The sequence below is a fragment of the Caretta caretta genome, chromosome 3 (genome assembly GCF_965140235.1).
Source record: "Caretta caretta isolate rCarCar2 chromosome 3, rCarCar1.hap1, whole genome shotgun sequence".
NCBI lineage: Eukaryota > Metazoa > Chordata > Testudines > Cheloniidae > Caretta > Caretta caretta.
In genome coordinates, this window is record NC_134208.1 from 191423851 (window position 1) to 191437995 (window position 14145).

At 38.8% G+C, this 14145-nt stretch overlaps 1 protein-coding gene across 3 annotated transcripts in view; it reads right to left on the reverse strand.

The window, feature by feature from the left end:
* The window catches only part of USP34 (ubiquitin specific peptidase 34), a 272897-nt gene that overhangs the window by 24186 nt on the left and 234566 nt on the right, over positions 1-14145 (reverse strand). For all 3 annotated transcript variants that reach the window (XM_048842772.2, XM_048842773.2, XM_048842771.2), the window contains 6 exons: positions 14034-14078; positions 12379-12483; positions 11426-11573; positions 8502-9136; positions 2313-2470; positions 551-629 (listed from right to left, as the gene is read on the reverse strand). In XM_048842772.2, the coding sequence (XP_048698729.1) occupies positions 551-629; positions 2313-2470; positions 8502-9136; positions 11426-11573; positions 12379-12483; positions 14034-14078 (1170 nt within the window). The remainder of the gene's footprint in view (positions 1-550; positions 630-2312; positions 2471-8501; positions 9137-11425; positions 11574-12378; positions 12484-14033; positions 14079-14145) is intronic.

Below are 14145 nucleotides of genomic sequence, written 5' to 3' on the forward strand. Positions count from 1 at the left end.
GTGCCAAAACCTCCCCCATAAAAATAAGTTTGATATAGAAACAGACAGAGAGAGAGTTTGGTTCATAAATTTGTTAGCTCAAATTTCTTACATCTAAACATTTCTAAGAGATAAAAGGCAAGCAGCAAAAATGTCAGCGCAAATTTAGCTTAGTAGGTTTACTTTTATATCAGTTTTAAAAATTTACATGGGTTTTATAGTATTGCAGAGTTTTGATTTTATGATTTCTTTTCTTTAAAAAAAGAAAATATTTGTTTAGGCTTTTATATAGCTTTTGTTATTAACATTGTCATCACTGGGAAATCCAAACTTCTGAGATCAATTAGCTAATGATGAACACTTTAAGATGGTTTTATAAGTATCCTAGAATTTAATCACCCCTCTTCCCCTTTTTAGCTAATTTTAAAATGGCTGATACTGTATTTAAAAAAATATTTAAAGCAAGCATATTTAGCAATAAGGAAGTGATGAGACTGCCCTATCCTCTCAGATGATGAGTCAATGGGAAAGGAAGATGCTCATTTGAACTAAGTGACAATGAAATATTTACCTCAGTCATCAGGATTAAGCCTCTATTAAACACAACAAGAAGCCTGTCTTCATCGGATTCTAATAATATTCTGAAGGCACTAGAAAAGAAAGAAACACTTAAAAAAACATGCTTAAGATACCAGTTTTTCATAATTCTCACAAAGTCTTAAAATTATTAAATTTAGCATTAGTGAAATTGTATTTTGAGGTATAAGCACAGATCAGGAGAAAATGAAATGAATACAATTATCACCTTCAGTCCTTTCACTTTATTAGTTTAGAAGTGTTCCTAGTTGTGCCAAACATACTTCTAAAACTAACTGCTTTGATGGACATAGTACCAACTTCCATCTTTTTAATACAAAAATATCTCTTCAAAAAGTATTTTATGAAGATTCTCTCCAAAGTTGTTTTAACAAGTAATGGCTTGAAAATATTAAAAAACTAAAAAGAACAATCCATTCAAAGATGAAGGTTTAAGGTTTTTAAAAAAATGCATTTTAAGTGCAGGGTAAGGTGCAATTAAGCATATATTTGAGAATGCAAATGAGTAGAAATATTTCTGAAAGAGCCATTTAAGCATATAACTAGAAATAAAGGATTTTTCCTGGCCAGTTGAGCATTTAACTGAGCACTCAAATTAAGGGTGTAACTGTACACTAAAAGCAGTACTGAGTTTTAAAATAATTTAGGGAATAGTTCTTGTTCTCATCATATATTGAACACCCCCTCCCTCTTCTTCTTATTTACATACGTGTTCCTTCCTATGTAAGCTTATGCATACAGCTTCTAAGTGCTACCATTTCTTTCACTTAAACAATGGTTTCCAGGGTATTTTCCATGCAAAATAAAGCATTACACCAGAGTATTTAAAAAAAATAATAATTACACACTAATATTTCTACTAAGTTTGAGCATCCAATTATGCAGAGTATCTACTTCCATGCTAAAACAGATGACTACAAATATGTCCTCAGGGGAGTAAAGGAGATTTTCTCTTCTCACAAGAACATTCCAGCCTATCTGTTACTGGGTTTACACTCCCAGTGATGTGACCTATGTGACGCAGCCATTTTATGGTCATATCCATAAATAAAATGGAAAAAAATCACGAGTTTCACATATTCAACACAGAACTAAAATTAGAAAAAGATGCACCTAAAAACTTTAAACTCTTTGTAGATTTGATGTATAAAATAATCTCAGATAATGCAGAAACTCTGCCCACAAAGCCACCATTTCTACCTTACTCATGCCTCACAATTTTGCAAGGGTAGATAAATTGTCACATTGTACATGCTCACCAAGCTATGCAAAACAGGGTGGGTTAAGATACAGAATGAAGTTTCACCTTTACTACGGAATTTCTAGGCTTTATGTCAAAGAAAATGTTTTAATGATACCACTTTGTTATGGCTTTCTAACATTTCGTTTTGAATAACAACAATAATATATGTTTATTTTTTTAAATTACTGATATTTATTATATTTATTTAGTTCCTTGCATGTTGGGAACTTATAAATTAAATTATTATTTTCATGCACAATAGGGTTTTTATGTATAAAGAGACAATTTCTGTATTTCAGAGACAAACTACAACTTTACTGTTTTGTATATGACTTTTATAAAGACAGTATCATAGATTTTTTCAAAAAGTGTATATAATAAACTAAACTATACTGAAGAATAATTTATGATATTTCAAATTCTAAAAAGTGCTTTTTTTTTTTTAAACTAAAAAGGATTAAGCTGCCTCACTAACATTTCAGTACTGTAATACCTTATTAAAGTAGTCCAACAAGACCGTCCATCTAAGCAGCGCAGATAGCAGCTTATGGTTGTTTTCTTAAATTGCTTTATGTCTTCTATCTCCTCTTCTCTCATATCTGGCCTCTGAGCTACAAACAGCTGCATGAGGTTAAACAGCTCTTCAACTGCCTAAAACAAACAAAATAAACATTAGGTTAAGGTAATCTTTCTTAATTAATAAGTTATGGTTTATATTCTCCTCTTCATGACTGTCCATTATTTCTATTAAGCAATACATTGAAGTGATATATATGTGTGAATCTAGAAGACATTTTTATGTATTTTAGAGAAGGGGAAAAATCAGAAAAATACACAGCATTGATATTCTTTAAATATTACCTTATTAAAAAAATAAGAGTACTTAAACATAAATGAAAAAAGAAAAGGAGTACTTGTGGCACCTTAGAGACTAACCAATTTATTTGAGCATAAGCTTTCATGAGCTACAGCTCATTTCATCGGATGCATACTGTGGAAAGTGTAGATGATCTTTTTATACACACAAAGCATGAAAAAATACCTCCCCCCACCCCACTCTCCTGCTGGTAATAGCTCATCTAAAGTGACCACTCTCCTTACAATGTGTATGATAATCAAGGTGGGCCATTTCCAGCACAAATCCAGGGTTTAACAAGAACTTCTGGGGGGGAGGAGGGGGTGTAGGAAAAAACAAGGGGAAATAGGTTACCTTGCATAATGACTTAGCCACTCCCAGTCTCTATTCAAGCCTAAGTTAATTGTATCCAATTTGCAAATGAATTCCAATTCAGCAGTCTCTCGCTGGAGTCTGGATTTGAAGTTGTTTTGTTGTAATATCGCAACTTTCTTGTCTGTAATCGCGTGACCGGAGAGATTGAAGTGTTCTCCGAATGGTTTATGAATGTTATAATTCTTGACATCTGATTTGAGTCCATTTATTCTTTTACGTAGAGGCTGTCAAGTTTGACCAATGTACATGGCAGAGGGGCATTGCTGGCACATGATGGCATCTATCACATTGGTGGATGTGCAGGTGAACGAGCCTCTGATAGTGTGGCTGATGTTATTAGGCCCTGTGATGGTGTCCCCTGAATAGATATGTGGACACAGTTGGCAACGGGCTTTGTTTCAAGGATAGGTTCCTGGGTTAGTGGTTCTGTTGTGTGGTATGTGGTTGCTGGTGAGTATTTGCTTCAGGTTGGGGGGCTGTCTGTAGGCAAGGACTGGCCTGTAGTAGGTTTGAGTGTGTGTTGGGTCATCCTTCAGGATAGGTTGTAGATCCTTAATAATGCGTTGGAGGGGTTTTAGTTGGGGGCTGAAGGTGACGGCTAGTGGCGTTCTGTTATTTTCTTTGTTAGGCCTGTCCTGTAGTAGGTGACTTCTGGGAACTCTTCTGGCTCTATCAATCTGTTTCTTCACTTCTGCAGGTGGGTATTGTAGTTGTAAGAATGCTTGATAGAGATCTTGTAGGTGTTTGTCTCTGTCTGAGGGACATATGCACTGCCAAGCTGCCATATGTCCTAGCAATTGAAGACAACTTCTTGCTAATCTCTGGGGGCTTATTGGGACCTTGGAAAAGGTCGGTTTGTTAGACTCAAACCTGTTGATGGGACAGTAAGCTCTGGCTGCCACTGCATCCAGAGACATCCTTATGAAGTCCATCTGCTGTACTGGGATCAAAGTGGACTTTTCAATGTTGAGTTGAAGTTGTACCACTGCAGAACAGGAACACTGCTGTTGTACTGCAGAGAACTTTGTTGTGCGACCAGCCCTTGAGCAGACAATTGTCGAGGCAGGGGAAGACAATTATTCCAAGTCAATGTAGGTGAGTGGCTACTACTATACTCCTATGACCTTTAAGAAAACTCTCAGGGCAAAGGAGAGGCTGAAGGGAAGCACTGATACTGGAAATGGTCCTGGCTGACCGTAAAATGAAGGTATCTCTTGCAAGACCAGTGAAATGCAATGCAAAGATATGCATCCTGAAGGTTGAGGGCTGCAAACTAACCCCTAGAATCTAACGCTGGAATTATAGCTGCAAGAGTCACCATCCTGAATTTCTGTGATCTCACAAAAGTGCTTAGGAGTCAGAAATCTAATATGGTCCCCATCCCTGATTCTTTTTGGGGACCAGAAAATACTTGGAATAGAATCCCTTCCTCCTGTGCTGGATTGGGACCACTTACATGGCCCCTATGTATAGAAGGGAAATGAATTCCTGTCTCATTAAATGATTGTGAGATGTGCCCCTGAAAAGGAGCAGGGGAATGTAGATGAAACGAATGGAGTAATCCGATGTTGTGGCTTTCAAAACACATCTGTTGGATATAATCTGCTGCCACAGAGTTCAGAAATAAGAGAAATGGTCTCCAGAGGAAGGGATGTTGGAGGAATGGTGCAGCTGAATAGTCCTCAGGTGGGGACATTCCAGACCCTTGACCAAACCATCAAAATTGATGCTTGCATAAGGTGTACATCTGGGTGACAGAATCAGTCGTGGTAAGTGGTCATTTCTTTTGGTATCTTGGCCTTTTCTTAGGTGGCTCAAAAGGCGAATGGTATGCAAAGAACTAAGCCAGATGAGCTCTCAGTGCTGTTTTTGTTCTGCTACATGTTCTTTTGTTTGCAGGTACATATATGCAGAGGGACCTAAGAGTGGCCATGGAATCTTTCAAGGTATGGAGAGATTCTTTGGTGGTCTCAAAGAGGAGTGTAAGTCCAGCAAAAGGAAGGTCTTCAACAGTATTTTGGACTTCCCTAGGAAACCCAGACAGCTATAGCCAAGATGCTCTAGAAATTATGACTGCAGTGGAGACGGAATGGGCCGCAGCATCAGCTGTGTCTATGGAGTCCTGCAATGGGGTTCTTGCTAGGAGCTGACTTTGGCTATGATAGCCTTGAGCTGGCCACGATGTTCTGCAGGGAGATATTCAACAAAATTATTGAACTTTTAATGGCGTGGTTATATTTTTCCATATGGGTTTGGTAATTTGCAATCTGAAATTGCAGGGTCATTGAAGAATAGCTCTTAAGACCAAACAGGTCAAGTTGCTTTTGGTTTTTTTCATAGGGCATATAATTTGTGTGATTTGTCTGCCATGCTCGCCGACAGCCTCCACAACTAAAGAATTTGGTGCAAGGTGGGAAAACAAAAATTCTGATTTTTCCATTGGGATGTAATTCATTTAAGACTCTGTTTGTACATGTGTGGTGTGGTGGCATGACTTTGCCAGATGGTCTTTGCAGGATCCAGTAAGACTTCATTCACTGGTAGAGCCAGGCGACTAATGGCTGTTGTATGCAAAATGTCCAACAGTTTGTTGTGTCTCCTGGCTCTCATGTAACAGAATTTGTAATGAGTCAGCAATGCATTTAACAGGTTTCTGAAACTGTTTAAAATGGTCAGCAAGAGAAGGAAGGGGCATTATCTCCTCACCTTGTGACGATGATGAAATATTAAGTCTTCAGTGTCACTTCCTTGTCCACTCTAGCCTCTTGCTCCTTGAAAGACTTATGAGGTTGGGGCTGTTGAGGAAGGACTGATGGAGCAAGACAATATCCTTTCAATGATCTCCTGGAGAGGATTTAGGTCTTGAGAACTGCTGGTGATAGGCAGCTCATGAATCCCAGTATGGCCAATGAGGTGGACCATAAGGCAAAAGAGGGGGCACCTGATGTTGGCCATGCCAGTGAGAAGGGACAGAAAACTGTTTTTTGCTTGGAATTTCCCTCTCAGTGAAGGTGGTTGGGAAAATGTCCCTTTGACAATGGACAGGAGATCCCTGTACTGAAATCTGGGAGTCAGAGGAATCACTCTCAACATAGTCCAAGGGCAGGGCAGACAGTGAAGGTGAAGATGGCTGTCTGTCCTATGCAGTAGATACTAGAGAACTAGAAGGTACTGGGTAAAGATAAGGGACCAAGTGACCCAGTTATCTTGGTATTGATAGTTGTCAGTACCCATTAACAGTGGAGACTTTGTCTGAAAACAAACAACTCCCTGGAGTATCTAAATTCCTGTAGCACTGGATGTATGGGAGAAGAGGTATTATGAGGCTCCATCATGGCCATGGTACCAAGAGCAGACTGCTTCAGCGGTCCCATTTTAGAAAACAGTGTCGATGCCAATTGTTTCAGCAGTACATGTTAAATAGATGATGACGGTACTGAGGATGTTGGTGATTCTTTGGTGTCAGTAACAGAACCAGTACCGCAGAAGTTTGTAGGTAGTGCTGATCTCCAAGAGGCAGAGTGCTTGGAGTTTCTGATAAAGCTATCATGCTTAGACAGTACCTGAGTTGGTTTTGGTAACAATGTATGTCTTGCACTGTGTTTTTTCAAAGCACTGAAAGTCTTCAAAGAGCTCCCAGTACTGGAGCAGCCTGGAGCCTCAACAGTATTCCCCCAGGGATCTGAGATCTCCCAAGTAGTCAGTCTCTGAGATGAACAGCTTCCCTTTGATGAAGGGTCTCTGTTAGGAGATCTAGCTCCTCTACTTCAAAGCCTCAGCAGTACTCTCCATATTCTTCTTCTGCGAAGATCTTGGTGACTGGATCTGGAGGTTGACGGAGCACTAAGTGTACTCAGAGGCTGACGTACAGGGAGGGGTTTCTGAGCCTGGATCTGAAGCCGGTTGCAGGGCTTGCTCCACCATAATATTCCTACTTTTCGTGATCTACTTTTAAAAGAAATGCAGATCTTGCAAGTGCAAGGTATGTGGTGTCTCAGTCATTAACTAGGGTGAGTTTCTGGCAGGAGAGGCAGCATTTGAATCCCAGGGATCTTGGCATACCTTGCTGACAACCCCCAAGACTGCCCATCATGTAGGAGGGAAAGGGGCATTAACAAAAAAGGGACCCCTTAAATCCAAAGAGGTATAAAACTAAGTGAACTAAAATAATGTCAAACTAACACTAAAAATGTAAGGTTAAGCTAATAAGTTAAACTTGAAGCAGGCATGCTAGATGCTCCATCTCAGATTGTAGGGCTATTGAGAAGGAACTAAGGGAAGTTCTCCTGCACGGTGCTCTATATCTTCAGTATGGGGTATGAGGATGTCAAGAGTGCATATGCAGGCCAAATGGGCACTGCTATCAAAAATCTCCAAAGATGTATGGGGTGCATGTGTACTTAAATGGAGCATGGTCAGGGACACTATTGAAGAACCACCTGTGGTTACTCTCATCTTTAGCATGCTTTTAGGACATCTACTGATCCCACAGTGCTCCATCTCATGGTGGGAATGAAAATTTCTTAGATAGCATCACTGTAACAGAGATAAGGGCAGCTGAATTTTATTCCATCTTAGGAAATAAAATGTGGTCTTTGGGCACCTGCTTGTTAACACACCCCTCAGCTGGCCAGAGCTTTAGAACTCCTGAATAAGATGGACCAGGATAAACTATTCATTTCAACCAGACACATTCCATATGACTGATATCACTCCCAGATGGTCACACAGTTTCATGCCCATTTACAGTACAGTTCTACTCTGAAAAGTGACTGTGTGCCAGATAAACCAGTGCCAAACAAACAAAGTTGCTCAGAAAAATCATGTTTAAATCATTATATACATTAACCTGAAAGAAGACATGCTAATTATTTTACAAGGGAAAATAAGTTGCGGACAACACTCTTTCTTAAGGAGAGATATTATAATGGTCAATGTACCAACAATTTCTAAGAGGTACATAGACCTTACAGTAACAGAACAAATAACTACCCACTGTTTGCACAGGACACAATGGGCCAAATGCAGGCTCTGCTCCAGCAGCTCAAACCAGTAAGAATCCTAGTTTAAGAGATTTCCTTGGTATAGCTAACTTTACACCATACCACCTCCTGGCCTCACCAAAAAAGTTGCTCTTAACTGTTTCTCATGACCAGACTAGTGTACAGAAGTTCCAGGATCAGTGGGAACCATAAAGGTTGCTTAGAGACACCTTTTCATTCCCAAGCTGCTTTGCTGCAGAAGAACTGGTGCTCAGAGGCTGGCCCTATAAGCTTTATGGTTATTCATATCAGGACCGCAAGACTCAATAATATTTTTGCTTTTAGGTATGTAAAGTTGAGCTTTTGTCTAGTTCAAAGTATTTTTTATAAAAAAATATAGTCAAGCAATACAAATGAGGAGGCATTTAGAACAAGTGTCAGAATATCTATTCAGAATGAATGTACTTACTCCTGGGTATTGACTGGCATGTGGTGTGAGATTCTTAAAGGCCCACTGGATATTCTGATGAGAAGCCAGCTGTCTTGTGAATGCAGGTGACTGTTCGCAGCATAACCGCAGAATGCCATAATAGGCAGGCAGCATCCCACGGTTAAAGAGCACCACATCCTGATCATCATGGTCTGCTAGGATGTAATTGAAGGCAATGTTCTTTGTCACCACAGGATTCTGTACAATAAGGCGTACATTTTCTGGGCAGTCAACACATACGTTATACCAAAAAGAGAGCAAAGCCTGTTTATTGTGGTTGGTGGCTATAGCTGGCTCAGAAAGTTTAGGCTGGAAAAGGTTCCACAAGTCCATGAAATAAGTGGAAAACATAAGTTTCTCAGTTTTTGAGATTAAACAGTAAGTCATGAAACTAAAGTAGGGCACCAGTTTAGTAGTGCCATGAACAGCAGCATCAACATACAGCTTTGCTCTTGAAAGCAGGCCAAGAAGCACATTGTAGACTTGATGAAGAACTACTGTAGTATCTGGACTGAGAGGCAGGTCACGTGTAGGGATATGCAAGGATCGAGTTGATCGGAACATCTGACGGAATGAATTGCTTGGAATAAGTGACACCAAAAGGTAGGCTGCAGCTTCAAAATAAAACAAAAAACAAATCTGTCAAATCTTTGAACAGGACATGCAGATTAATATTTATATGAGTACTTTCCATTTATAGCACTTTTCACTAGTGGATCTAAAAGCACTTTACAAAGTTGGGTAAGTACTATTACCATCAAACTGGAGATGGAAAAACTGAGATACAGTAAACCTGAGATGTGTCCAAGGCCATACAGTGAGTCAAGAGCACAATCGAGAACAGACCTCAGAACTTTTTATTCTAATTTCCTGTTCATTGCCCTGCCCTAACTACTAGAACACAATGCATCCAATTGCAGCCTGTTGCTGAGATGAAAATGATTATTTTATTCTTTTATTACTAAAATATTTATCAGTTAATCAGATCTCACTAGATCTTCAGTGTCCCCTATAAATGGGAGCTGCAACGCTGTGCCTCCAGTTTATACACATTGTCTCCCAACCCAAAGCCACAGGAAATCTGTTAAAACAGCATGAAGTCTACTACTACTATTACCACCATTCCTATGGACGTGAGGTTTCTAGGAATAGCAAGGACAGAGGCAACCATGGCAGCATGGCTCCTACCACAACACCAGGGACCCAGAAGAATTTGGAGCTAGTGCAGCGGTGCAGGCTTCTCTGGGATCTGCAAGTTGAAGGGCTCAACCAATTACTAATTTTGGAGGGTCGGGGGAGTGGCGGGGAGAATGTAAAAGGGACAGCAAATACCACTCCCACCTAAAATGCAACTATTTGGTTAAAATTCTAAGGATAACCTCCTGGACTACCCCTTCCCCTGAAGCCATGTGATATTTGGATCATATTAATTTAACTATGTCAGACACAGAAAATGTAAATGTATCATCATTCAGGTTAATAAATCAAATTATGTTTTTCATCGAATAAAGATAACATTGATTGATGAAAGAACAAGAGTACTTGTGGCACCTTAGAGATTAACAAATTTATTAGAGCATAAGCTTTCATGGGCTACAGCCCACTTCATTGGATGCATAGAATGGAACATATAGTAAGAAGATACATATATACATACAGATAATTTGGAAGCTGCCATACAAACTGTGAGAGGCTAATTGTATGTGTGTATATATATATATATATATATATATATATATACATATATCTAATAAGCCTCTCATAGTTTGTATGGCAGCTTCCAACTTTTCTGTATGTGTGTGTGTGTATATATATATATACATATATATCTATATATCTTCTTACTATATGTTCCATTCTATGCGTCCAAAAAAGTGGGCTGTAATCCACAAAAGCTTATGCTCTAATAAATTTGTTAGTCTCTAAGGTGCCACAAGTACTCCTTTTCTTTTTGCGGATACAAACTAACACGGCTGCTACTCTGAAACCTACTATTTACTGATGAGATACAGTAGGTATCAACCAAATTAAAGCTAGCTTTAATGAAGGTAATTATTTCAAGGTGAGTAATCTGTGGATAACAGATAGGCACAATAGCAAGAAAATTCCATTTTCACTTGTAGTAAGAAAACATTATATATAATAACTAGGGCCCTACCAAATTCATGGTCCATTTTGGTCAATTTCATGATCACAAGATTTTAAAAAATCATAAATTTCATGATTTCAGCTATTTAAATCTGAAATTCCACAGTGTTGTAATTGTAGGGCTCCTGACCCAAAAAAAAAGGAGTTGTGAGGGGGTTGCAAGGTTATTGTAGGGGAGTTGCGGTACTGCTACCCTTACTTCTGCACTGTGGATGGCAGCGGCACTGCCTTCAAAGCTGAGCTGCTGAAGAGTGGTGGCTCTTGGAGAGGAGCCCAGCTCTGAAGGCAGAGCCGCCACCAGCAGCAGCGCAGAAGTAAAAATGGCCTGGTATGGTATTGCCACCCTTACTTCTGTGCTGCTGCCTGCAGAGCTGGACCCTCAGTCAGCAGCTACCTCTGTCCAGCCACCCAGCTCTGAAGGTAGCAGTGCAGAAATAAGGGTGGCATGGTTTGGCCAACAGCCACTGCTCTTCGGCTGTCCAGCTCTGAAGTCAGTGCAGAAGTAAGGGTAGCAATACCATGACCCCCCTAAAATAACCTTGTGACCTCCCCTTCTTCAACTCCCTTTTGAGGCAGGAATCCCAATTTGAGAAATGGTGGTCTCCCCCATGAAATCTGTGTAGTATAGGGTAAAAGCACACAAAAGACAAGATTTCACAGCCCATGACACGTTTTTCATGGCCGTGAATTTGGTAGGGCCCTAATAACAATTTATAATCTGAAGAGCCAATTTCTTTAACTTATATAAAACTTACAAGTTCTGACTCTAGGATAATTGTGTGCCAAAAGAAAACGTTCAACCCAGTTCTCCATATTTTGCAGCACCCAACTGTGGGCTAGTTTATTTCGAGGAGTCTGCACTGCCAGCCAATCCAGGCACTGAGATGGATTGTATTCAATCACCTAGAAGAAAAGAGGAAAACAGCAGCAAATAAAATACAGTATATTTTATAGTACTCATTATATCAAAAACAACTAAGAATTAGTAAGATAATGGGTCAATTAAATCACAGTCAATGGCTTTTGCGTTCCTAAGTCACTTACGCACTTTTGAAAATTCCTTCCACTATTATTAAATCCAGCAAATAAACTCTATTTACATTTTACAGTATTGTTTAAAAACGTTTACAAATTTAGGGGGATACTTTCAAGGCTGATACTTAACCAACCTTGAGAGTAATCCCATTTGTAAAAATATTTTCTTTTTGTACTTTTTGCAAGATGACGCATACCTCTCATCTTTTAAAGTGGGACACCTCCCAGTGTGACGGCTGCCATGATGGCCAATACCAGGAATTGAACTGATTACCTCTAGAGCTGAAGGCATGAGTCTTTACAGTTTATGTTGAAGAGAAAGGCTTTCAATCCCTGTACCCTCTTCCCCGTCCCTTCAACTCCTTAAAATATTCTCCCACAAGGCCTATTATCTTGAAGTGACAGGGTGACGGAGAGTCTCCTTGTTTGTTTATAAACTGCCCAGCACATTTTGGGCATTATAAAAACAGATGAATTATTTCAATGTTATGGGCAATCAGCTTATCACTGTTTCTTTGAATGAGAAGCGATGACTAAATTATAACTTCAAACTGACACAGTGGAATAGGAAGGATAACAATGAACACTCCCTTTAAAACAAACTCAGTATTTTAGCAAAAAAAAGTGATCAACGGCAAAAAGAATCCAATATGATTTGTTCTACATACTGTACCTCCCATATCCTCTGCAGGATGTAAGAAGCAAAGGGTGGCATTCCTGGAGGACCTCCAGCAAACTCCATTAGCATGGTCAGCAATTTGAAAAAAGGATTGGCTGCCTGCAATGCAAAAAGATACATATATACATTTTGATCACTTTTAGTCAAGTGATACACTTCTCTAAATAGTTCTTATGTTAAACCAAATACTTGCATAAAAAATCTTTGAAAACAGACCAGATATCAGAACACTTTTCATAATCTTTGACCTATGTCTAGCTGTAACCTCTGAAACATTCATGCATATAGTAGGACTAAGGCTTATATCCTTTGTATGCTGCAGAAATGAAATACAACAAGTAATGATCATACTAGGATAATCAATAGGTAGACTGCAGGCCAAATCCAGACCACCAAATGCTTTAAAAAAGATTTTGGGGTCTGTTCATTTACTTATTATCATTATTGTTATTATTTTTTAATTATTTTCTCTGGAGTCTGGACCTTGACTATACACCTTAGCCAAGAAATTTGGACTTTGACAAAAAATAACTGACTATCCCTCACTAGGGATCTCAGTACTGGAGCAGTATTCGCCAGGAGTGGATAATGTGATCACACACACTTGACTGCTTGGACATTTCTCTTAATAGAGGGCTGTGGTACACTTGCACAGTGTTGGAGGACAGACAACTATAACACATTATTATATAGATGGTATCACTCTCACTGTAAAATTATCATCTTAATTTATTTGCATGAAGGGTAACATTTTCAAATGTGTCTGTCTCAGGAACCTGAAACCTTGAACTTTTACCCAAAACCAACCAATCATTTGGTCATTCAGGGTTCAAATTGATTACTAGCTTAGGGTTACCTTTGAAACTACCCAGCCATTTGTAACCTATCATATTGGCTCTAATTTTAAATATGTTTTTAAAGTTTGCTAAAACTAAACTAAACATTGTTGGATTTTTTATACACTTTACTCTTCAGCAAGGACAAAATACTACCAGGGTGAAGGGAAAAAAACATTAAAATTTAGTAAATGTCAGACCATATGTAGGGAAATGGATTTGTCACCATCTGATATTTCCTCTTCTAATACACAAAGTTATCATGAGATTGCTTTAAGCACGTGCTTCTTTTCCAAGCATGATCAGGTCTCCTCCCTTTGCCATGCCCCTATTTTTCCCTTTACTTGTTTCTGACAGTAGCAAATGAAGATGGCCTTATCTGGGCATACGCTTCCCATTTTGCATATCTTTATCATGTGGAATGCACACAGAGCTCTCAATATGCTTGTTTTTTAGAGCAGAGATTTATTCCACCTAACATTCGTGTGCATCTAACTGCAGAACTTTGCCGAAAGACTTGCACAATCACAGGATAATCTGTTCTCTCCACTTATCTTAGTCCACAGACATTTCTATTTATCAGATCATTTCTCTTAACTCTCTACGTGAAGAATCTAGAAAAGTGCTATTTGGTTTTGAGCAAAGTGATTATCTGGAATTGGGTAATCTATTTTAGAAAAGCTGGTATATAATGCAGTAAGATTTTATTTCCTCTATGTAAGTTTTAATGGCTATCAAAAGATTAATTTAGTCATTTAAAACAGAAAAAAATTAAGACAAATCATTTACTAGATAGGCAGTTTCTTTACATACCTCAGGAGTCAACTTTGCTATAGATGTGAAAAGCATGGACACAATCTTAAAAACAAAACACAAACAAAACTCACTTTTAGATTTATGTTTGTTCAGTTGTAACAATAAATCA